The 26721-nt window shown below is 36.5% G+C and overlaps 1 protein-coding gene across 2 annotated transcripts in view; it reads left to right on the top strand.

Moving 5' to 3' along the window:
- The window catches only part of plcb3 (phospholipase C, beta 3 (phosphatidylinositol-specific)), a 56189-nt gene that overhangs the window by 20684 nt on the left and 8784 nt on the right, over nt 1-26721 (top strand). For both annotated transcript variants that reach the window (XM_052560496.1, XM_052560497.1), the window contains exons 3-27: nt 13101-13169; nt 13262-13402; nt 13673-13752; nt 14586-14639; nt 14776-14848; nt 15683-15783; nt 16222-16388; nt 16495-16641; nt 16728-16885; nt 17245-17327; nt 17413-17497; nt 18039-18186; nt 19299-19400; nt 19546-19625; nt 19711-19807; nt 19963-20047; nt 20692-20816; nt 20907-21061; nt 21183-21344; nt 21462-21561; nt 21667-21771; nt 22522-22616; nt 24156-24285; nt 25092-25127; nt 25241-25350. In XM_052560496.1, the coding sequence (XP_052416456.1) occupies nt 13101-13169; nt 13262-13402; nt 13673-13752; nt 14586-14639; nt 14776-14848; nt 15683-15783; nt 16222-16388; nt 16495-16641; nt 16728-16885; nt 17245-17327; nt 17413-17497; nt 18039-18186; nt 19299-19400; nt 19546-19625; nt 19711-19807; nt 19963-20047; nt 20692-20816; nt 20907-21061; nt 21183-21344; nt 21462-21561; nt 21667-21771; nt 22522-22616; nt 24156-24285; nt 25092-25127; nt 25241-25350 (2688 nt within the window). The remainder of the gene's footprint in view (nt 1-13100; nt 13170-13261; nt 13403-13672; nt 13753-14585; nt 14640-14775; nt 14849-15682; nt 15784-16221; nt 16389-16494; nt 16642-16727; nt 16886-17244; nt 17328-17412; nt 17498-18038; nt 18187-19298; nt 19401-19545; nt 19626-19710; nt 19808-19962; nt 20048-20691; nt 20817-20906; nt 21062-21182; nt 21345-21461; nt 21562-21666; nt 21772-22521; nt 22617-24155; nt 24286-25091; nt 25128-25240; nt 25351-26721) is intronic.

Below are 26721 nucleotides of genomic sequence, written 5' to 3'. Positions count from 1 at the left end.
GGGAACTTATTCACATAACTGTTGAAAGATGGACAAAGTTGAATTTTCCTACTGTGCTCTTTAGGTTGTTCAGTATCAGTGTCCTATATTTGTGCTATTGTAGTTACTTTAGTTTATTATTGATATAGTCTGGGGTAGATTGAAAGTTTGTTGTGTTAAGAGTATAAAAGTCCAATTGCAGTCAGATTAAAGCAATAACTGTCGTTTCAAACTGCCAGATTAACAGACCTGGATAATGAGTAGTAGCTTGTCTTTGTCAATGTGTCAATCAGACTACAGTTGGCCTTGATATTGTGAACACGCTCCGAAATACAGAAGTGACTAGCGCTTTCAAATATTCAGGATTTTGTCATGTTTATTTGAATAGACATATGCAAACTGTAGCTTAACTACGCAAAAACACACTGCACCTCGATTATAACGGCATGTGTAAACCAAATGCGTGTCAGTATCCTGTATCCTGGCCGTAAGACAACAGAAATCAGTCTGTGACTCTGTCCAGTGTAGCCATTTAAAAAAATCTATATTGAATTGACAAAATGTCTAGTATAGTTTTAATGGGTGCTTAAAGAAATCGTTTTTTGACTGTCTGACCAGCTGAAGTTTAACCATCCATTTTATGGTTTTAAGAGCAGAGCGTCTAGCAAAACTAGAAAACTAACTGAATTAGGGACAGTGTGAGGTGATTGTATCATATAAAGATGGTTAGCTGAGCAATGACATGTTGAGCTAATGTTTTTCCAATAGAGGGAAGCTTTACATAATGCGTGTAAACCACTGCCATTATGAAGAATCAATAATAGATTAGCATTCGCATCAGAAAGCTCCATCAGACATGCATCTGGTCAGTTTTAGTAAATTTGTGGTTCTCTAAAGGATGTGGGATTGTGTACAGTGGTATCGTTGTCCTTAATGGCAGATTGTGTTTGGAGGGTAACAGCACTCTTGCTTTCGCTATTCTTCAATTAGCAGAATTTATTTGTGATAAAGCAGGATGGGGAGCCCATCTGTGCTGAAGCTAATGGCTAACGATGGGATTGAGGCTGCATTAGCCTCTCTTCTCTGGTTCACTTTAGCTCACAGGCTCATTCTGACTGGTCTTGCTCTCATCATGTGTCTGTTTCCACTCCTCATACATCTTTCTCTTCTTCCCCTGCTCTCTGCCTTTCATTTTTGTTTCTTAAGGGCTGTCATTCTCTGTCAGGGACAGCTGGTTGTCATCAGGGAGAAACAGAAAGGCGTCAGTGTGTCCGTTAACTGTAAACGGTGACATGACACTTCCTCTCTCCTCTTTATATCACTTTCTGTAATATCGCCTTTGCTCTTGTTCTTTTCACTTGTATGCATTTCTTTCTCTCTCCCTCTGACTTTCTGCAAGCGTGGGAAAGCATACAGGAAATCGTTCAGACTGTTAGGGTAGTTTTGGAGCATAACTTGCCCTGTGCCCTCCACCAATAGCATGCCCTCCAAAAAAAAAAAAACCTCACTCATGTTCTCTCTCCCTCTCTTACTCATTCATGCTCTCTTCCTCTTTCTTGCTCTCTCACTTTCGCCTTTCGGTAGTGAACAAATGGCCTAGAGTGACAATACTTTTATTTACAGTGGGATCCAATGGTCCAGATTAAAATTTTTGGGATTAAATAACTGGAAAGAAGTGAAAAGGTTCATCTTGAAATTAAAAATGGGTATTTAAGATGTATAACACAACATGGGTATTTTTTGATAACATTTAATTAGTGAATTTTTATTCAAAATATAATGCACTCCTTGTACTCTAATTTTGTTACTATAGTTTGTAATATAAATTATATAAGGTGGTCAGTATGTTGTTGTTTTATATATTTTTTTTTATTAAGGCAGCATTAGTGACAGCAAATATAATTTAATGTTACAAAAGGTTCCTGCTTCAAATAAAAGTTCTTTTGGAGTTTCTCTTCATGAACGTATCCTGAAACACAAAATCTGTCATCATTTCCTCAAAAATATTAAGCTGCACTGTTTTGCACATTGATGATAATAATAAATGTTTCTTAATGATCAAATCAGTTTGTTAGAATGATTTTTGAAGAATCACGGGAGACTGAAGACTGATGAAATGGCTGCTGAAAATTGAATTTTGCCATCACAGGATTACATTTTAAAATAAAATAACAAAATGGAAAAGTAATTTTAAGTTGAATACACATTCTGTGTTATTAGAAAATTTCCAAATACAAAACATTTTTTACCATGCTGTAAACGTACCTTTTCACGTTGTGTGCAAAAGTGTGTAAAGGCTTTCTAAACCCAGATAAACAGTCATCTAACCAGTGTATCCAGGCTGGGAGACCAGTCAACCATCTTAAATATTTCTCTCTCTCTCTCTCTCTCTCTCTCTCCTTTCTTTTTTTATTTTCATGAGTTGAAATGCACAGTGAACATCAAATAGTCTGACTGAAAGAAATTGCCATCCTTTCAAAAGGTTGTGGTTTTTTAACTGCCTCGAGACACAGCATTAAAACATACCCGGTAGACTGAGTAAAGATAAGAGCACATTTTCAAAATACCTCAGGAAAAACAAAGCCCATTAATGAAACCAAACCACATAACCGCACAGAAAAAGAGTGTGTAGGAGAGATAATGGAGGAGATGTCAGTCAGAGCGAGCTCCATAAAGATGTCTGTCCATGTCAGGCCTGATCTATCTCTAATCTTTGTTCCGTTATGTATTAATCTAGTAGATCTCCGTCTGTTGGCTAGTTCATTGTTGATGCTCTGTTCATAGTTCAATCATAAGGAAGAGTCACATTGGTGACTGCTGCTAGTTATTTTTGAATGGTTAATTAATCTAACAGCACATTCATAGAACTCCATATAATACACAGTGGCTCCAAAAGGTACTTGGACACTTAAAGGGATGGTGCAATTAAAAATGGACGTGGTCCTCATACCCTCATGCAATTCCAAACCTGTATGAGAATAATAAAAGATATTTTGAAATGTCTCGGTGCTTCTTTTCCCCAGTGCAACGGATGTCAATGCAGTGGTCTCCAAACTGTTTGGTTACCAACATTCTTTAAAATCCATTCCAAGGATCCCTTTTGTCAGGATAGATTACATGTTTAAATATTAATGTTTCAAGAGGTTTTGTTGTTCTTTTTGGTTTGCGTTTTGGAAAGACGTAATTTCAAGATATTCTGAAATAACACCAATAAGTTCAAGTGCAAAGTTACACTATGCTCCGTTCACTTCCAGTCATACCTGTGAACATGGGAGAGCCAAAATACAAGCAGACCTTCAGAAGTTTTGTCGTTTGTTCAGCCAATCTTTGAAAAACAGAGGATCTAAATGTCACAGATTGATCTTTTGACTCAATACAAAGAACAAAAACCTGAAAGCTGCAGGTTAGAAATGCTGCGGCCGATGATGGTATTAGCATTTGGACTTGTGTATATTTTATATGCCAACAAAACAGAAGCCCTGGAGTGTAACACAATGTCCTGTTGCAAATATTTGTTACAATCCCTGTTTAGAAAGTGTCCCCCTTTAATTCATGGACTCCTCCAGGTTCCCAGTTATAATTTTCCTCATTAAAATTATAACAAGAGTTCAATAAGTGTTCAGTATAGAGTTTATGCACCAAAAGCAGAACAAAACAGCACTTCTCATTTGAACCAGGCCACACTGACCATTTATCCGCTCAGCTCAAAGTTCAAACGGCACTTATTTTAAGGGAAAATGAGTGGAAGAGTTTAAAGAACTCAAATCGGGTTTGTCATGTTCTGACCATAAAGAGTAGTTTAAAACCTCAATTAACAGTCTGGTTTTGTTCAACTTTCAATTAGAACAAAAATCTGTCTTTTAAAAAGAAAGATTTTAAATTTAGCATTAAAATTGTCAATATCGACTGAAATAAAAATATATATATATTGTGACCAATTTTTGGTAAGTTAAAAAAAAAAAAAAACTACAAATTACTAATTACTTTTAAAATTATAATTTGATTAGATTACTGATTACTGCATTTAAAAAGTAATCAGATTACAAATAACTTTACTTTCAAGTTACTTTCAAGATTACTTTTTCAAGTTAACAAACCTACAAAACACGCTACAAAGGGAAACTCATAGTTCTTTAATATTCACTGAAAAAAGTATTATTTGTATAGTCTCCCAATATCATCAATTTTGCTAAAAAAACAAACAAAAAAAAACCAGAAAAAACCATGGTTGCACTTTTTGCACTCTCAGTCTCTGTGAATATCATCACGAAATGAGTCACTAAAATGAACAAAAATTACATGAGAAATACAGTATATAAAGCTGGAAGTGTCTATTATTAAATGAAGTTAGTCATGTTAAAAACAAATATTCTCTGATTAAAAAAATAAATATTAGCCTAACCCCTAAACGTAGCGGTTGTGGTGCTTAAACATTATATAAAAACAATAAAATTAGATTTTTTCAAATTTATATAAATACGCCAAAACATAAAATTGTTAATAATTGGGTGTTTGCAAATACTTTTTAAAGCCACTGTAAAATGAAACAAATCCACACATTTACACACGCAGACAGGAAATGTGTTTTTTGAGTTGATTATATAATAGTTTCCTTTTCATCCATATCCTTATCCTTCTTTCTTCCTCCACAAGTGGGCTTTTATGCATGACATCTAATTTTCTTGTTATAGATGGCTCTGGACTCATGCCTAAAATGCAAGCCTGTACAAGCCATTATTAATATTCAGCAGTCAGGTGTTTCTGTCATCGTTCTCTCTGTTTTATATATAAAACACTTACTGTACTGCTCAACTGAATGAAGATTTTCATCCTTATGTGGCAAAGGAATGACAAGAATCACAAACTCTTGACCCAGGCCAAATTCATTATCTGCACTGAAGAAAGAAAAAGAGGAAAGAAACAGAAAAACAAGAGACAGAGAGAGGGGGTGGAAGGGTAGAGCTGTGCGACAGACAGGCGACAGGTTAACAAAGCTGTTCTGTGTTGATGTGGGGCAGTAAGGGTGAATGATAGAGGCAGGGTTACAGGATTGGAGAAATACATCTCTCCTTTCCTCAGATCTGTGACCTTTTGTGTTACTGTATTTTATTCGTCTGTTTCACCTTTCTGTGTGACTTTCCATGCAAAAGCCACCCAATGCTCAATTGATTCCTGTAGCTTGACTTTTGGTCCATTTTGCAGCTCATTCTGGCCAAAATCTGCCCACTTAGACGGGAAGAGATTGTTGTACAAGCATTAATGTATACAGTAGTAATTAATTTTTTTTGCTGAAACTGAAATTAATTATTTTAGCTGAAATCCAAAATAAACCCAAAATAATTAGGGATGCACCGAAATGAAAATTCTTGGCTGAAGCCAAACAACATTAAACACGGATTTTCACGCCAGATTTAGCTTTTTACTGGTTTTGTCTTGCTTTTCAAAGAAAAGATCAATTACAAAACAACAATTTAGAAATATTTACTTCACACTGAAAATATTTTTAACATTCTAGCAGACATTATACCAACAAAGCACAATTTAACTTTAGTAAGTTAATAAAATAATGTTTTTGCCCATTTTAGAGACCCACATTCTTGAATCAGGCATGCTTTTTTACTGTACAAATAAATGCAGCCTTGCGGAGCAGAGGAGTCTTCTTTTAAAATATTAGGCAATGTTATAGATCCCAATCTGAACACACTCTTTGTATGTTATTATAAATGTATTCATTGAGCTAATGTTATTATTATTATTATTATCATTTATTATTGTCTTTTTTTATTTTATTTTGCGGAGCAACAGTAAAATTATAATACTAACATTTATGAATGTTGGTGGAGTTTTTTTTTCTCTCAGCTTTTATTTTGGCGGAATCCCGCATGAAGACCTCAGGGCTCCTTTTTGTTGACCGCAGCAGATTTTTGTCGCATGTATTGTCACATGCCTTTTCATGTTCGTAATTTTCATAAAAATGTGACTGAGCAACTGACGAGTAACACTGTTTGGGTGCAGAATTTCCGTTGGACTTTGAACCCTGGTCGAATAATTTCAGTTACCGAACAGTCGGTGCATCACTAAAAGTAATGTTTGTTAAATAAACCATTTGTTCAGTTAATAATAGTAATAAAAATTATTTATACAAAATTTGGAACTGCATATTTCATGCAACTTTTCTATTGACTTTATTTAATGTAAAATTTCTTGACCATTTGTTTAAGCTGTATTACAGTTGTCTTTTAAGCAAATTAATGATTACATGGAACATGCCATTATTTAAATTTAACATCTTCTTTCCACATGGCTTTTGATTCTTGTTAATTTTGTGCTCTAACTAAAGGGATAGAGATTAAATATCACTGCTGATGCTGAAATTTTATTGCACAACTTATATCCAGTTCTGCTCATGGATATTGACTAACTCTGCAAAAATCTGGTGATTTGTTCTTCCTCATAAATGCTCGTTTTTCATTATGCTTCATTTCCAGGTGGACTGATGATTTCCAGAAGTTGTGTAATCAGCCTATCAGATTGTAATAGCCTTTTTTCGCCTCTGTGAAAACCACTAACATAGTTTCATATCAACCCTGTGAAAAAGTAAATGCCTAATGTCTGGTTTGACAGCACTCCGCAGCAATCACTGTAACTAAACACTGCATGTAATTTAATAATAGTCTTGCAATTTACTGCAGGGGAATCTTGGCTTGTTCTTCCTCGCACCGAAACTGTTTGACGCTTTGATAAGTCTTGAACCGGTCCTGCCACATCACCTCTGTAGGATTCAGGTCAGGACTTGAACTAGGCCACTGTAGAACCTTAATTTAGTTTCTTGTCAGCCATTTAGATTTGGAATTGCTTCTGTATTTGGAATCATTGAAATGCATCATACAGTTACAGTGAAGCTTCAGATGATACCGATGATCAGGCGTTCTCCTAAAAAAAGTGTCTGGATTACATGACAAAGACAGAGTATTTTTCTTAAGCCAGCTTTTTGGTTTATTTGCTTTATCATATAAAAACACATACACATACATCAATGTCCCCACAATATAGCATAAACAAACACACACACACACATATACATGTTTGTTTTTGTGAAAAGTGGGGACATCCCATAGGCGTAATGGTTTTTATAATGTAGAAACTGTATATTCTATCGCCCTTCACAAACCCTACACCTAACCTTAACCCTCACAGGAAACTTTGGGCATTTTTACTTTCTCAAAAAAAAAACTCATTCTGTATGATTTAAAAGCGTTTTGAAAAATGGAGACATGGGTTATGTCCTCATAAGTCACCCTCTCCTTGTAATACCTGTGTCATACCCATGTCATTATACACAGTTGTGTCCTGATATGTCACAAAAACATGCCCACACACACACACACACACACACAGTATTGATGCTTAGGCTTTTTTTAAACTAAACAATTGGCCCAATTTGAAATAGAATTGAATACTGGTTTTAATTGAGATGCAAATCTCAGGTGTAGAATAAAATGTGATCTCCAGATTAAAGTGGTCCTGCAACAGAAAGTGGTGCAATTTCACTAACCTTCCAAAGTATCAACAAAGTTAGGATGTTAATGTCACCAGCAACTGGAAAAAAATAAGCTTAGTGAAAGAAAGCGACTGAGAGGGGAAAAAAGTCTCCAGGGTATAGACATTCAAGCTACTACAAAGCAAAACAGTGCAACACAATAGTGAGCCACCACACCCGGAGCCTAATTTACACTCCTCAGTTGCTGCTGTGCCAGTGAGATAAAGAGGGATTTTTCATGTTAAAAGGTGATGTATACAAAGAGAGAGAGCAGAGGCCTGTACTGCCTCTCACTAGATCTGCCAACAAAGCCCCAGGGGCTGTTCCCTGCCCTGCACCCCGTGAGTGACTGACCTTCTTGTGGCTTCTTGTGGGGTCAGACCTTAATTATGGAAACAATTAATCTCCAAATACATAAAGTCTTCAAAATTAATTCGAGCTTCCCATGCTGATAAATGAACAAAGTCGTGAGCACAAGGGAGGACATGCACACAGACAATTAAGGTTAAAGAGAAACTACCATATGTGTTACAGTGAACATATCTTGCTGTAACTTCCTTGTGTAGCCCAGGCAACGGTCACTTCCTGTCGTGTCTGGCACTGGGGTGTGTATGCGGGTGTTGATAGTAAGAAAGTGTGCTTGTGACAACTGAACTAATAATGATAAAATCCCATGGCACTGGGTAGCTTTGTTGAAATGAGAATGGCACACCTTCCCATACAGACTCATATTTCTTACTTGTACACACAGAAGAACTTGCCATGAAAAATCTCCACCTAATTCACAATACATGCATACGCACATTAATTTGTTCTTAACCTTAGTTTAATGTTTTTGTGCATTCTAAATGAGTGACCGCATGCCCGAAGCTAGTCATTGGCAAAAAAACACACCCAAACCATCTTCATATAAAAATTCCACACAACCTTTTCTTTTACAGTCTTTCGTCACTCTCTAAGGACGATCTGTCGCCTGAGAAACAGATCCTTGAGCAAAGCATTGTCCTCATATCCGGTTCAAACATAACAAACACCTTTTATGCATCTGCACTGTTATACAGACAAACCTCACAGCTCAAGATATAATTCAGTTTAACTTACTCTTTTACTCTATATAACAAAATATTTTTAAGATGAAATTTTTTATTCAATTTCATCTTAACATGATTATAAGGTCTCCAAGGGCATGTGATTTTCGTGTATGCAGTTTCATTCAGTTTTTCCTACTTTTTTCATAATTTAAAATTAATAAAATTTTCATAAATAAACTGTGGTGTGTGTCACAGATTTTTTTGTGAAAACCTTTGTAAATATTTGTGAAGTGTGTTCAACTTTGGAAATTTAAATGTTGTGTATACATTATATTTACTATACATTCATACACACACACATAATAATAATAATAATAATAATAATATTAAAATGCGTGTGTATGTGCGTGTGTGTTTGTGTATATATTAGTGGTGGGCATAGATAATTTTTTTTAATCTAGATTAATCTCACTGTGAAATTTATCTAGATTAAAATGGCTCATTCGAATTCTGCCGAAGGCATTCAGAATATGTGTGTTACCCAAATAAAACTGACAAACCGTAAGTCTTTGAGAAGGGGTTTATCAAGCTAGGTGGTGCATTAGAAAAGGGGCTCGTCTCCTGTTTCCAAAATGCATCACAAAGTGCTTGAAAAAGCTGTAAATTAATTCCACATTGCACAAGGCGCAAACAACCTTATGCCTGTTTCACACCAATGTTCAAGTTTTTTTTTTCAAGTTTGTAGGTGTCAAGGTACAGAAACCAAATAATTAAATGTAAAATAGCACTGGATAGTCTTCAGTGTAAAAATGAAATATACAATCAAACCTACATTTATTCAGACACCTTCAACATTTCTCACATTATTACAGTTTTGCTATATATATCAAAAATTATATCTGGTGTCTGAATAATTTTTGGTTTGACTGTTAATACTACAAATTCAGTCAAGAGCAGTGAGTGACTTTCATTTTCATTTTCTTGGATTAACATTACAGCAGCCAGTAGCTAAATTAGGCGCGGTCACTTTAAGAGACGATGAACACATCCAATATAATACACATCCCATTATTTTTCCTCAACTGTTTACTTTCACTTAAGAAATAACTGTTTTTTTTTTTTTTTGCGTAATTTCCAAGGTGGATATTTTGACACATTTTGTATGTATTTGTCGGCACGAGCAAAAATAAGCAAATTCGATGTTCAAGTGTTTTGAGACGCCTTTCTCTGCGTAAACCCTGAACACCAGAACACCGCGAGTACTGAATTGGGCTCTTTCACATATTTTGTTTGTTCAAACTGCGATTTGTATTTGTTCGTTCAGGTGCAAGAGGGACTTCGAGGTGAACTTCACAGAAGAGAACTCAGTTCATTGTCACTGTCCGTGATACGCGGCTCTCTCTCTCTCTCTCTCGTGCGCACCGAACACAGCGCGCGAGTAACCAGCTACTCTGTTCAGCTTCTCTGCGTCTTGTGTTTGGATGCTTTAATGTTTAAATCGACAAGCGGTAAGGCTTAAAAACATGTGAAAAAGATAAGCTTTCATGATGATGCGCAGCAGTGGCCCGTCAACTGTCCTGAGCATCTTTTTAGGCTGGCCTCAGCCAGTTGGTTATATAAAATATCAAGGTGAAAATCATCATAACTTGCTTAGTATAGACCCAGCTCCCAACCCAACTTTGAGAATATATTAACGGCGATATTTTTTTTATCGCCCAATAAAAAAGAGTCTCACGTTAACGCAGATAACGCCCCACCCCTAGTGTGTGTTTGTTTGTGTGTGTGTGTTTATTTATATATATATATATATATATATATATATATATATATATATATATATATATATATATAATTTTTTTATTTTATTTATGTGAGTGTGTATGCATATATGTATGTGTATATTAGTGCTGTTAAACGAGAAATCGTGATTAATTGCATTGAAAATAAGTTTTTGTTTACATAATACATGTTTGTGTATATGTATGTATATGTACTGGAACAATTGTTTAAAATTATATTTTCTTCTTTGTGCAAACTGCTAAAGAGGCAGAACATGAGCACAGAAATGTAGGAAATGCATGTTTCAGATTACCTGAAGAACAAATAACCTGTCAGTTATAAAGCAGGACCCAGGGCAACTGTCATTATTCAGATATATTTGATTGCAGAATGAATGAGCAGTTAGGGTGTTCCAAGAATTTTGAAAACAACGTTTTGTACACAGACGTTTTACTTGGAAACATGGTGTCCATTTGCCTTTATATTCTATCACCTTTTGTCACAGCGATGCAAGTTAGATGTATGGCAGCTGCATGGTAAAAGCCATAATCTTAAACAGAGAAGGGGACTTACTCTGTACCTGTGAAAATGCTGAATCATAAATAGAGAAACAGTTTTTTGATGTGATGTCACCAGTACAAGAACCACTTGTGTCTATTTAGTGTGTATATTGTGTTCCTCTTTCTGAACTTTATAAATGACATAATAACACTACAGTGACATTGTGGGCTAAATATTAAACTTTAGGTCAACATTCTTTGTTGGCCAGGAATGAGGGGAATGCATGTATGCTAGGAACTGCCGCACACTTGCATACACCCTTGTGCAGAAACGCTTGCCTAATTTTTTCAGGAAGATATTTCACAAGTCTAAGCCTGTAGCGGTTAGTCGAATGCAGCCTGTTGATACCATCAATGTTACATTACTTTACAGCTGAACTGTGGTAAATATATCTTCATATAAAAATAGCTGTGTCTCTGGATCAGTTTTATTCATTGTTTGTGTCATTGTTTTTAATAATTGTTTTATTTTTTATTTTTGTTTTGGTAGAAATCTCAGATAACTTGTTTATATTTACAGTCACACCCACAGAATGGGGAAGAGGCAGGGCGGAAAGCTTTACAACTTTTACTTCCTTAATTTTATTGTCAACTCCATATCTTAAATAAAATGGGATTATTATTATTTTTATGTATTTTTACTTGTATTATTTTTGATGTATTTCAGTGTTATAAAAAATATATATTTTTATACATTTTTGTTATTTATTCATTCTAAAGTAATGCTAAGGACACCATGTTGTGCACATATGGACAGATAGCGCTAGTTTTTGTTTTGTTAAAATATTTTAAAGAACAAACATTACTGGTTTAGGAAGTTCACAGTATCTGAAAATGAATCATTAAAATATAAATAAATTGTCCCAGTATCGCTTTAGGGAGCCAGTGTTTCATGATGAGTCATTAGCTGCAGGGAGAAAAATATAGAGAGGTGTGTGTGTGTGTGTGTGTGTGTGTGTGTGTGTGTATGTCCGGGTCCATACTGCTGGGCCTGTTTGGACTGGAACCAGTCCTTAGCAGACTTTGACCAGTAACCCATGACCCTCGCACACACTCTTGAGTTTCATCCACACGGTCACACACCATGGTGGGAGGGGACGATAGTACAGGAAAGCGGAAGATGATAAAGAGCGAGAGAGAAAGGGAGGGAGCCCTCGGCTATAGAGCAAGTATTTACAGTCCAGATCTGCTTTGTTTATTGTTGAAGTTTACAAGCACAGTCATCCAACCACTGCCCCAGCTCATTTACTCAGCTATTCTCTTTACGAGATCGACTCTCTTTCCAGAGCACATGAAGCAGAGACGTTTATCCGAGATGTGAATCCTGAAGTGTTGAGGGAATCTGTCATAAAGTTCACTCTTAACTTATGACTGCTTCTCCACTTAAGTGACCGCATCCTTCGCTTTGTCAGTGTTTGTGTGTGTGCGGTGTCAGGGATTCTCTGGACATCTGTTCAGTGTTATTTCATTCGCCATTACTCTTAAAGACCCCATGAAATCACCCTTTTTCTATATTTTGCTGACACATTTACCTTAAACAGACGAGACGTATTAAATGCTCTTCTTTTAAGTTGTAAAAAGTCACAGCTAGGAGCCACTATTTGCTACTTCCTAATTGGTGACAGGTGGTAATGGGGGAGGGGCATTATCACTCTCAAAATAATCAGATTGGACCGAAATCTGTGCAGTTCATAATGAGTCGTCAGTATTTTTCCCAGGAGAGTTAAAGTGTATGTCTGCGTTGTGACAGTGTCCACGTTTATGAGTACACTGTTGCGTATATAGCTGCGGTTGGATTTAAGAGAAACAGACAGTAAACCACAAAACTTTTGATTTGAAATGTCGGATGTATGCCTGTCTCCACTTTCTGTCTAACTGACATTAATTCTGAGGAAATGAAAGTAAATGACAAACCTATTATTATCATTACCGGGGTTAATTTGAACCATTAAACTCATTCAGCAGTATTTGACAAATGATTAGACAAGTAAATAAAATCACATGTTTAGGGAGGGAAACTCTTTCAAAGAAAATAAAACTGTTGTTTGTTGACAGGGTTCATTTATGTACTTATTTAATGCTTATTTTGTCCGTACCAAATTTTGAGGCACACTATTGGGCCCCGGTTCTCTGGTTGAGAAGCAATGATTATGATTTATTTATCTCTTTGTGTATCTGTCGTTGTTGTTTTTTTTATTATTATTATTATAGGATGTGGAAATCCTGGACATCAGTCAAATCAGGGACACCAGGACTGGGAGGTTTGCCAAGATGCCAAAGGTACGTTTTTATGTGAGCCTGTGTTGAAGGTTATGTTTGGAAAGGTTCATATGTCAGTGCACGTGGGTGGTAAGGTTTGCCTGTGTTTTTAGGACCAACGTATACGTGATACACTGGGTTTCAACAAAGCAGACAGCAGCCCAGAAACAAAGCTGCTAACTATCGTCTACGGCAATGACCTGGTCAACATCTCCTTCCTCAACTTCCAAGCTGTGCAGGAAGGCTATTGCAAGGTAACCACGACAACAGGCCCATCACCTAGATACCATGTCCATGCTTTCGTTCCCTCTTTCTCTCTCTGTCCTGTTTGTCCTCTTTCTACCTTTGCTGGAGTGTGCTCTGAATGACCCACTGTACATTAGATGACTCTCATCTGAGACTAATATTGAAGTTTGATTGATTTTGTATGAAGTTTGACTGATTTTAAAGGATCATCATATTTGCATAATAAATGTATGAGCTCACTTATGAACGTTTATTTGGTGTTATGATTGGGTTTCCAGGAGTGGACTGATGAGCTGTTTAAACTTGCCACAAACATACTTTCCCAGAATGCTTCCCGCAACACCTTCTTCTTCAAAGCGTGAGTTCTCTCTCTCTCTCTCTCTCTCTCTCTCTCTCTCTCTCTCTCTCTCTCTCTCTCTCTCTCGGGGTGTGTGTGTGTGTGTGTGTGTGTGTGTCTGAAGCTGTTGTTTGATGCCAAGTGACACGTTGGTGTAGCACAAATACAAAAAAGTGCCAGCCCACTTCACTGAACTATATATCTCACACTGCAACTTTATTTCTCGTATTTGTGAATATTTTACAATTGTGATTAAATCTCAAAATTGAATCACTACTTTATATCTTTCCAATGCTACTGCCTTTCCTTTTCTCTGCAACTTACCGTTGCAGCTTTATTTATCATAATTGTTACTTATTAATAATCTGACCTGTTTTCTCACAATTTGACTTCACTCTGAATCCTCTCAACTCAAGACTTGACAAATGGGTTGATTTTGTAATTGATGGTCATGGGTGGTCAGGTCAGTTCACCAAAAATTAAATTGAAAACTCTCATTCCCAGTCATGGAAGAAAGGAAGTCTTAAAGACTTGATGATGAGTAAGCGACAGAGTTTTTAATTTTGGGTGAGATATTAATGTTAAATCCTCATTTACAAACCGAATTTGAGGTCAACTCCCCACCAGGCCAAATGCCAATATAAAATACCATGGAGGCAATGTAAAATACCCCTTATTGTCGTAGTCTTTGCATCAGTCTGAGACGGTGCTAATGTCAGGTGTTTGTTGTTCCAAGAGTCTGTAGTTTTATTAAGATTTAGTTAATTTATAACTGCAGATAATCAGTGTAGGCTAATGAAAAAGATCAAGGATAATGAAACCAGTGTGATGCTGTTAACTGTCTTTTTTCATAGTTACACCAAGCTGAAGCTGCAGGTAAATCAGGATGGGAAAATCCCAGTGAAGAAGTGAGTAAACACAAGCTCTCTTACTCAAACATAGCGATGTTTCCAGTTCTTCAGGGCTGTCGTTGCTAATTTGCCACTTCTTCATTCATCGTTGCTTTCACTTCTTTTCTTTTTCTTTCTCTTTCACTTCTCTCAGCATCCTGAAAATGTTCTCAGATAAGAAACGTGTGGAGATGGCGCTGGAGCACAGCGGTCTGGTCAATAACAGGGTAATCAATCAGTCATGCACCAATCACAAGTTATTACACCTTTAGCCAGTTTCAGTTTGATCCTTTACTGTCTGTCTGCTGTGGTTCCATGTGACATGTTTGTTTCTGTTTTTGTCTCTTTTGTTCTTTCAATATAAATGCTTTTTTTATATATATGTAACCCACAACCATCATCTCTTTAGTCCAATCTCTTTTGTTTTGCGTCTCACTCTGTCTTCACGTCACATGTTCCTTATTTCTTTTTCTTTGCCACTCTTTTGGTGATCTGTGGTCAGTCCTTTTATGGTTCAGTTTGGACACAGAGGAGCTGGTCTTAGATCAGCACATGTCCACCTCAATCTGTTCACTGCCTTATGCTGCCCTCTGCTGGTTGAACTTCAGTGTGAATTGCAAAACTTAAAGAGGCCATATTCTACACCAGACATCAACAAATAATGACCTGTTTAACATGAAGTAAACACATTTCTAGTCAGTCATTGTATCAATATCATCAACCCCCAAAACAAGCACATTCACTAATGTAGAGCTGAGCAAATGTTGAACTGTGCTATCTAGCTGTACTGTGGGTCTCATTTCTACATTTTATTTTTCATGTTGTGAACATATGTACCTATATAGTACATAAAAGTCTTTATTTCAACACAAGATAAATCCGGTTTTCCTTGGTAATTTCCCTTTTAAAATGCACTGCAGACACAAAATAACGCTAAAAATCATTACAAAATTTTCTCTTCTATTACTTTTAATGATAAAATAGCTTTTTACAAGATTATTTATTAAGATTCATATCTTCATTCATTCATTGTCATTCATTCATTTCTTTATTGTCCTCAGGCGGATGGTATAAAGCCAGATGACTTCACCTGGGAAATGTTCCAGAACTTTCTCAACAAACTCAGTCCCAGACCGGAGGTGGAGCGTATCTTCGTGGAGCTGTGAGTGAACGGAGTCAAACAGCGATGACAACGTTACAGTAGCCCCAAAAAAAGCGATTTTAATTATTTAATTAAGCCACATTTAATTATTTATGACCGATATTCTCTGATTTAATATAACAACTAAATAGAATTTATATTGAAGATAAATGGCACACTTTCAAGCTAGTTTTCACAAAAGAAGTTTGTTAGGTTTGTAATTTACAAAACAAAAGATATGCTATTCAGAATAAAGTATTGAAACATATCTGTGTAAAAAGGGCCCCGAAAAAGAAATGCTACTGATACTTTGTTTATAATATTTGTTTCTAATAAAGTGATATTTATACATTATTAAGTGTGTCCAAATATGTCTTGGGCCACTTCATGTCTTAACAATTCTGTAAAGATACTTTGTGAAATGTTTTTGACTCGTTTAATTCTTCACTGTGTTCACAGTGGCTCCAAAGGGAAGCCCTTCCTGTCTCTGGATCAGCTGATGGACTTTATAAACCGCAAACAGAGAGATTCTCGACTAAATGAGGTTCTTTACCCACCACTCAAGCGAGATCAGGTCCGCCAGCTCATGGAGAGATATGAGACCAACACCAGCCAGCTGGAGAGAGGTACAGATGCACTCTTTCTCACACACACACACACACACACAAATTTAGACACGGTGACGAAGAGACTGATGGTGGTGGTTTGTTTCACCTGTCCATGTGTGAGCAGATCAGATCTCCCTGATGGGCTTCACAAAATATCTTGGAGGTGATGAGAACTCTGTGGTTCCTCCTGAGAGGTTGGACATCATCGATGATATGAACCAACCCCTGTCCCACTATTTCATCAACTCCTCACACAACACATACCTCACAGGTACGCAGATGCATAAACACTCTCATAGATGCAAATATGGTAATAAACACACATTTGTGAACTCTGTCTGTGTTTTCCCGCTTCAGTGGGTCAGTTGACGGGCCTGTCTTCAGTGGAGATGTACAGGCAGGTGTTGCTGACAGGATGCCGCTGTATAGAGCTGGACTGCTGGAAGGGCCGCCCACCTGAGGAAGAGCCAATCATCACGCACGGTTTTACCATGACAACTGAGATATCGTTCAAGGTGTGTTTATGGCCTCACATTTAACATTGTTCTGCAAATGTTTATGGGAAAAATACAGTGACTTCAATTGGAATCCTTGCAATTTTGCAAGATTTCCGTGTGAAGATTTAGCCAAGGGTTCAAGTACTGTAGGTCACATGGATTTGCCTGCTGACCAATAGAAAGCTGCTTGGTTTGAAAGTAGCTCCTGCTGAGCTGAGCTTCATACATCGCAGCACTACTGACATAAGGAACTTTTTTTGACCGCAAAACTTCCCTAATGTGACTGCACCTTTACTGTCAAATGAAAACCGCTTCATTTAAACCGCACAAACACTGAACTGCAGTGAGAGACAAAGTTTCAATATTTGTAATTTTAGGAAGTGATCGAGGCCATCGCTGAAAGTGCGTTCAAGACGTCTCCCTACCCTCTCATCCTGTCCTTCGAAAATCACGTGGACTCGTAAGTATGAGTGTGAATAATGCTTATTTCTTGTTTTTCTTTTTTTTTTATCCTGTTAATTTGTATCTTGATTATGTTCTTTTAGGGCAAAGCAGCAGGCTAAAATGGCAGAGTACTGTCGCTCTATGTTCGGGGATGCGCTGCTCATTGAACCCCTGGAGAAATATCCGGTGAGTTCTTCAACACCTTAAAAAAGCCAAACTTCAAAAACCATTCAATAATTCTAAAATAAAATTTAAGTTCAACTTTAATTGTTACAAATCAGTTAATCGATCAATCAGTCAATCTATCTGTCTGTCACCTTAAAACTTTCAAAGGTTTTACAATCATTATAAACTTTCAAGCTAAGTTTTCTAAAGCAGAGGTCAAAGTTAAACTTATGCTAACTTTACTTGTGGTTCAAGGATGGTCCATTATCGCTAGAATATCTAGTCAAGGGTACTCAGGATCCCAGTAAAAGTGAAGGCGTTCTGTATCATCCTAATAAAGTTTGTTTCCAAATTATTAAGTGACTACCAGATAAAATAATAAATGAAAGTCATGTTTTGACCTGAAATCACTGCATTATTGTAGAAGGAAACAGACCAATGTAGTGATATAATTACACTAATTATGTAGTTTTTGCTATTACAGAAATATTTGACCATGGAATGCAGTGATTTGGCAATTATAATGAAGAGAATCATTTTTATGTGTTTATTGTTTTTACAGCTGGTTCCTGGTCAATCGCTGCCAAGCCCCCAGGAACTCATGGGGAAGATCTTGATCAAGAACAAGAAGAAACATCAGCACAGGGCCTCAAATGGTGGGAGCATCAGACGCAAGGACGGGACAGATGAGCAGTCCTCACCTTTGAATGGTGTGTCCACTCTAACACAAAAGTGACTGTGTATCAAAACAATTACAACAATAATTTAAGTATGTATACTGTAGCAACTTGTGTCAAGATGGGGTATCTTCACACACTGGGTCCATTCACACTTGTTTCACATTTAAAAAAAGAGAGACTCAGGGCAGTGGAACAAAACAAACAAACAAAAAACACCATGCCTAAGCCTTTGTAATTTGTAAAGGTATTTTTTACAAACATACATAAGACTGTTTTTGTGCAAAAACTTTACAAGTGAAGTTAATTTTATGTGAAGCTTATAAATAAAGCTTTTATAAGTGAAGGATCATGTTAAAATATTTTTTTGGGAAATCAATGGCCCTTAAACCCTTAAAATGTTTAAACTTGCTTTACCTAGAATGCACATAGTGTAATTCAGAAAATATGCTCTGTGTGAATGGTCTCTTAGAGTGCATGTCCGAGTTTCCTCCATCAGCATTCAGCATTATTGCATTGTCCTTGTTGTTGTCCCAGCAACAGGTGTAATGTAAGTATGTATGTGATGTCTGAATTGCAAGTAAATGGCTCTTTTCAACCAGATTTTTTAGTGCATAAGTCTCAAACCCATGACGTTAGCTTGAATCAGTCTGACAGCAAAATTATACACTGAACAGTGAAAAAAATTAAGAACTTTTACTGTGAACTGCTTTGTCCTAACTAGTATTGCAGTCTTCAACATCCATTTCACATGTGATCTTATATGATTTTTTTATTTTGGAATCATTTTTATTTCATCACTTATTCTCAAGGTCCATTTTATTGCACATCTCTATCATATCTGCATGATTATATAGTTAGCTATTGAACCATGTCATCATTTGTCATTATTTGTCATCATTTACTCTTTCTTGGTCGTTAATGATGACATTTACAATTTTAACTCTTTCATTAGCTACATTTTGCAGCTCTTCTGCACTGAAAATGCATAAGGTTGTGTTTTAGTTGTAGTTTTCACTCTTTTTGTCGTCTTGAAATCATTCTGGCCCATTCATTTACAAGCAATTTCATATGCACACATTACAATTTTCTGTTACCGGTTTCATTTCACATCCAAACCCATTCATCATGAGATTTGTGTTTAGATTGTCCATTGTCTGATGGGGAGGTGGGCCAGCTCATGTCCAATGGGGGCGAGAAGCTTGCAGAGAGGATGGCCAAAGATCTTGATATCCGCAAGTCTATTGGTGGGTTTGTGCCTAGTTGACATGAGGTCTCAACCAATCAGGATTGTCACTAAGGCACCTGTCTGGAAGATCATGGTTAATGCACTTAAAGTGTGTATTCAGTTTTCTCTGTTTGTCTGTATTATTTTTTTATATTAATTACTAGATCGGGGAGATGGGGACAGTGAAGAAGAGGAGGAAGAGGAACCCATTCCAGATCCAAAGAAACACAACAACACTGATGAGGTAACTCCAATCAGTCTGTCATGTTTGCTATTCTTCTCTCTGTCTCTCTTTCTGTGTGCATCTTTGACGTGTCTCTCTGTTTCAGGGCACTGCGTACAGTGAGGTGAATGCTACAGAAGAGATGTCTACGCTGGTCAACTACATTGAACCTGTCAAATTCAAATCCTTTGAGGTGGCAACCAGTGAGTCGTGATGCCTTTCACATCGTAGCTGTTACTATGCTGTGTATTCTGTGTCTGTGTTGACCATTTAGAAGCCAGGACAGAATTATCCGTCTGTCTTATAAAATCATTGTTCATTTAGAGTTTAACTTGGATCCCTTTCTCTCTCTTTTCAGAGAGGAATAAATATTTTGAGATGTCATCTTTTGTGGAAACCAAAGGCATGGACACATTGAAGAACTCTCCCAGCGAGTTTGTTGAGTATCCTTCATCAGCCTCAGTCAGCAGATAATGACTGCTATAATGTGCTGCATCCCAGTTTACCTACTTGTAATATCTCCTAAAAGTATGTGAAGAAAAATCTTGTATGTAACGGAGGAGTAGGCAAGTTTTGGTACATACTACCATATCATAATAGCATCTTTTGTACAGTTTACGCATATCATTTCAATGTGAACTGACCTTTCAATCATACTGTCATATATAAACTCCTCATATATACAGTACACTCCACATTTCTGTTTATTTATACTACTCATTAATTCTTTCTACCATATTGTAGGTTCAGTATTTCATGTCCGCTGTGTTTTTTTTTGTTTTAGACCGGCTATTACTGGTGGACATTTAAAAAGCAGATCCATGTAATCCAGCTTGGAGTGTTTTTTCTTAATTTGTGTTTGTGGTTCTGATCCGAATATACTGTATTCACCAGAAATCATAGACCATCAGGGTATTTTTGACATACTCATTTCAACATTCTTTAATCTAATTCTGAGTACTACTTAGGTTGGAAAATATACAAATCAGGATATGGCAATGGTTTAAGTTATATGCTTGGTTTGTGCATGTTTGCGCTTTTATATTCAAGTAATGTTGTTCTTCCTGAGCAAAATGTCTGTATTCAGATACAATAAGAAGCAGCTGAGTCGGATCTACCCCAAAGGGACTCGTGTGGACTCCAGTAACTATATGCCACAGCTCTTCTGGAACGTGGGTTGCCAAATGGTGGCGCTAAACTTCCAAACTCTCGGTCAGCTATGCAAACAGCACTATTTTATTGTCTTCTTGCTTCTTCTAGCCTTGAAAAGTTTTAAATAAGCTGATTTCTTCTCTGTCTCAGACTTGCCGATGCAGCTGAACATGGGGGTGTTTGAATATAACGGCCACTGTGGTTATCTCCTGAAGCCAGAGTTCATGAGACGCACGGACAAACACTTCGACCCCTTTACTATGGACATTGTGGATGGCATCGTAGCCAACACAGTTAAAATCAGGGTATTTTGTGCACATGTAGTATGCTGTTTAAAGATATAGTGATAGTCAGCTATTTTACTTTGTAATTTCACATGTGATATGTACAATCGTGTCATTTCTCACTTTTCCCTCATATACATAGATCATCTCAGGTCAGTTTCTGAACGATAAGAAGGTTGGGGTTTACGTGGAGGTGGACATGTTTGGGCTTCCCGCAGACACTAAAAGGAAATATCGAACGAAAACTTCTAACAACAACTCTCTGGACCCGGTCTGGGATGATGAAACCTTTTTGTTCAACAAGGTAACAACTGAAAAGAAACATTTTGTCCTAAAATGCGTAAAACTGTGAAGCCGTTTAAAAATCTACTAATCTACACCTTTTGGTTAAATGAAATGCTGTTCATTTCTATCTTTCTAGGTGGTGTTGCCCACCCTTGCATCTCTGCGAATAGCAGTGTATGAAGAAAATGGAAAGTTTATTGGCCATCGCATCTTGCCAGTATCTGCAATGCGACCAGGTTAGTTCCAGTACGAGGCAGTGATCTACCAGACTTGTTAGTCTGATGCTGTACTAAATCTCTACAGTCCTACATCTGCCATATGTGTGTTTATGTGTCTTTTAGGATATCACTACATCTGTCTGAAGAATGAGCTGAACCAACCGCTCATGCTGTCATCCCTACTTGTGTACACTGAGGCACAAGACTACATTCCCAATGAACACCAAGGTAGGAGAGGTTTGTGTGGCACTATGAATGCCATGACAGTGAGTTCATAATCTGCTACTTTAGATGTAATATTAGAAGCTGGTGAACAATATTGCTGTGCAAATACTGTTTATTTATTCCATTGGATTGAAGAAGCAAAAATCTTTAGCTATTCATATGACATGAAGTTCACAAATTCACATGGAGCAGGATTACTAGGATGGACATGATGAACAGGATGCATAGCATAAACAGGATGGTTTTAAATCACTACAGACAATACAAAAGAGAAAATCAAACTCATACAATCAATTCATCAATAAACATCCATATTGTACTCAGTCTAAACAAACTAATATCTATAAACAATTCAAATAAATTCAAACGATATAATTGGCAAACAAACTTATGCAAACTTAATGCATCCTAAGGAAAGGGTTCAAAGGACATGGTTGGGTGTCCATTCAAACACCCACACCTCACCAAGGGACAAAGGAAGAAAGTAAGGTCTTTATAGACCTTGACCAGGGGAATATGGGTAATGTAGTGCACCATATAGGGAAATGTAGTTTACTAGGAATTGTGGGATATGCAGTACAAAGATAAAATAAGAACCATTTGAAAAAATAAAGTCAAATTATTTAATAAAACAAAGTTGGTTAATGGGTCACTCTGAGTTTAATTCAAACCAGTAGTCTTTCAGGTATGAGCCCTTCATTGTCAACCTTTGTACAGTCTTACTCTTTCCCCTCTGTCTTTGTTTTTGTGTAGAGTATGCAGAGGCTCTGACAAACCCCATCAAACATCTCTCTCTACTGGCCCAGAGAGAAAGACAGCTTTTAGCACTTATGGAGGATCTCACTGAGGTCAGTCATGCCTGTCTACTTCACCTTTGATAGGTGTCACTTAGCAAATGTCTGGCAGTATTCTATACACAATTCTGCTAATAGTGACTGGTGTCCAATTAGAATTTTTGCAACCAACCAATCCCCTTAAAGCCGAGGACACACTGCACGAGTTTCATGCCGATTATGATTGGAATTTGTTATTGACAACTGATCATGCCCAGTCAGATCGAGTCTGTTCCAGTTGGGTTCAGTCGCTGTTTGCAGTCGGCAGAAAAAGTTGCATAGTGTGTGGTGTCTAAAGATTATTATCTTAGAATTCAAGAACCAGTCATTACCAGTCGGCTTCGCAAATATGTTTTTAACATTTTAATATTTGCAACTGACACCAGCAATTGTATGCAGCTATGCAATGAAGATGTCTTCACTGTCAAACATCATCTGCATTCATTTTGTAATTTTGTAAAATCATGATTCGTATCGTATTGATTTATTTTTGGTCTTTCTTTTAATTTATAAGTTAACACTGCAAATTAAATGGTTTAGTTTTTATATGCAAAGTATAGAATAGCCAATAAATTATGTCATTTCTTTTGTTTTAATTATCAAGAATTGTATCTTATCTGTAGATTAGAGGCTATTTTTTCTTAACATTTTACTACTTAAAATTTGTTTTCAAGAATTTATAAAGGTTTTATAAAGAAATCATAAATCACAAATATGATAAAATTTTATATATATATATATATATATATAATATATATATTAATTATATACTAGTTGTGTCAAATGGATGAGGAAATTGCATTTATTAGAAACACCAACAAAGCAGGAAAGCCATAAGTTATATTAAGCACAAACTAAGAAAGTAAAACAGATCTGTGTTGTCTTTGGTGGGGTGGGGGCGGCTGAGGGGGCGCGTGTAGATGCTGCCGGTTTTGTGAGTTTTTGTTTTTTTATTCCAATTTGTCCAGTCATGAGTGACCCACAGTCGTGTAGTGAACTGACTGCAGTCATTAAGTTTATGCTCCTTTCTGACTGTCAGCGACTAGAATCTGCTCCAGTCGATGATAACGGTCTTTAAGTGTGTTGAGGTCAAGTCTTAGAAAGTTTCTTCTAGTCGTGTAGTGTGTCCCCAGCTTTAGTGATCTCCCATTTAAACTTGCAGCCCACCCTAAAATGAACACATTAGTTGTCCACTGAAGATCCTGACATAAAAGTCTTCCTTCATCAGTGTTCAGTCCTATTCCTCTGCAAATCATTCTTTTGACTCATATATTTTCAATTAATCAGTTGATTGAGTTTATGCTTCTGCATGTGATGCTTTTATGGTACTTTAGCATATTTTTAGAATCTTGAAAGCTCCAGTTCCCATTTATTATAACTACATTAAAAATAGTGACAAATATATTATTAATAAGTTTCTCCTTAATGGGTTTGGAATAAATTTGTTTTGGGTGATCGGTTCCTATTATTATTAGCTCACTGCTACATGATCTAACATCTTGTAGATATTTCAGCCATTAAGTGAATACATACTGTGTGTGTTTGCTTCTGTAGGGTGGACCTATGAAACAAGATGAAGGAGACAAAATTGACAGTGGCTCTGTGACCTTTGACCCTATTTGTCCTCTGTCATCTCCAACACTTCCTTCTGTAGTCACTGAGGTCATGAACCCTCCTGCATCAGGTTTGGTCTCACCTCAGAAACTCTTTCTCCTGCTGTCTTGCTCACGATCATTCTCTCCACACATTATGGCATTTTGGCCATAATGTTCCAGTCATTTCATTTCTGAAATCTATTAGGGGTATAGCGGTTGTTGTAATAAAAAATGATGATAATCACTTTTGTTAAAGACATTTGGAGTGACAGCTTGCATTAATGCACAGTGCAAGGTTCATCTCATTTATAAGCTCTAATAAATAGATTTTTTTGAGAATTCCATTTTTAATTTAGTTCTCATTTCATAATAGTTATTTTTTTATTCATATAAATTTTTTTTGTATATTTAGAATTATTTATAGTTAATATTTAGTTATTTTTTTCAGCAAGTGAGGCATGGTTAAACTTAAACTGCACTATGCAAGTGCAAAATGGAGCGCAACAGAAAGGAGCACAGTGTTATTTACTAAAATATGTATTTTTCAAATGTACATATTTCTTTTTGGACTTCTAAATGTAGCTTGATTTATCTTTTTCTCTGAAGAACATTAACTGTAATGAAATAATAATATAGAGCCTGCTTATTTAATACAAATGTTTACTTATTAATTTAAAACGTTTTTTTAAAAGACAAACGTTACCAAGTGTTAGTGAATTCTTATGAAAATTTCCAATTAAGAATACACCACTCCCAAACTAAACTGTACCAAAACAGTGACCTCAAAACCGCAATACGTACTGAACCGTGAACCGTTATGCCTCTAATGTATATTTTTGAGTATCCATGTCATGTTCATTAAGTGAACTGAGTGTTTGTGTGTAATATATTTTAGGCCAAAAAGAAGATTTTGTCAACAGTGTTCTTAAAGGTAAGATTCACTCACCCTCATCTAACCATTGTACATTCATCTTCATCAGTCCCCTGCGAAGGCTTGAGAGGTGTTGCAGATCACGGACAAGCTTTTGTTTCTGTGTTTTGCAGTAATCGAACCTCAATCTATTGATGAGCTCAAACAGCACAACTCCTACCTTAAGCTGTTGAAGAAGCAATGCAAGGAACTCAAGGAGCTGAAAAAGAAACATCTCAAAAAGGTAAAAAGCACTCTATTCTTGCAAAACCATTTGTAGTTAAGTATTATGTAGAGAATTCCCTTAGGGTCACTTTTAACCAAATAATATGCACATATATTTTGGCCTAGATAAAAAAAAAAGAAAAAGAAAAAAAAAAGTTCAGTTCTTCAAGACCAGCTTCGATTTTTGGTTGAGAAAGCCTTGATGGAAAGGGTGTTTAAGCACATTGCCAAACACTGCTCGTATGTTTGAACATGCACTGTAGCTATAGTAGCATGTCTTAGTTAATAGGCTTTGCTTGTGGTAAATGGACATAGACAAATAGATCAATCCAATGTGCAAGTCGTCGTAGTTGGCTTAACTATTTTTTGCTTCCCTGTTTGCTCAAATAGCAAAAAAAATCTCCATGATAGTAATAACTTAAAAAAAATGAAAGAGACTGATAACAGCAGTCAGAAGAGAGAATCGTCAAATTTACCATTCCAAACATAGATGCTGCATTAGAAACACCCTCACATTAGTATTAACTAGGTTTTTTTTTTTTTTTTAATTTGGGCAAAGGTGATATATTACAAACTATAGTGTTATAAATGTATGGTAACACTTTGATTTAGGGTCTCTTAACTAGTTGCTTAATAGCATGCATATTACTAGAATATTAGATATTTATTAGTGCTAATTAAGCACATATTAATGCCTTATTCCACAAGACAAGAAAATCCATGCAATTGTGAATTCTGCATGAAGGCAAAAGATTATCTCATGCAGATTTCCCAAAGTTGGTCACTGAGATTTGCTGCACTGACCAACAGAAGAAGCCTGGTTGCTTTGAGAGTAATCTTTGCTTTATACATTTCATCATTATTTTCAATAGACAGTGAAACTTTTTTTGTCCGTGAAAATTTGCAGTAATTTGGTGGTTGTAGCTTGTTTTTCCATCTTTAAAACTCTGTAAAGCATTCTTTCACACGTTTAATCGTCAAAACGACCAATCTTTCATTACAAATTTGAAAGCCTCACTTTATCCCGGTCCGGGAAAACCTCCAACACTGCACATTTTAGATACCTCGCTAATCAAACACACCTGATTCAACTCATCAACAAATGTGCATGTCAGATAAGAGAGACATCACAACTGTACCGTGTTGGCCGTTGGGGGTTCTCCAGGACCAGGATTGGGAACCACTTTTATTGAGTGAGAGAGCATGACTTGAGTCGACCACAGTTCTCAGTAAATAGCAATGGAGTTAGTAGATTTTCTGAGCTGTATGTCTATTTGAAGGTCAGATCATTTATCAAAGTAATATGGTATGTAATTATGCTCAAGACCTGGAATTACTTAGCCATGCAATTTTCAAAAATGAATCAACACGAATCAGCCAATATGTATTG

The sequence above is a fragment of the Carassius gibelio genome, chromosome B7, assembly GCF_023724105.1.
Source record: "Carassius gibelio isolate Cgi1373 ecotype wild population from Czech Republic chromosome B7, carGib1.2-hapl.c, whole genome shotgun sequence".
NCBI lineage: Eukaryota > Metazoa > Chordata > Actinopteri > Cypriniformes > Cyprinidae > Carassius > Carassius gibelio.
Note: the sequence above shows the minus strand (reverse complement) of the source record. Positions and strands in the feature narration are given on the sequence as shown.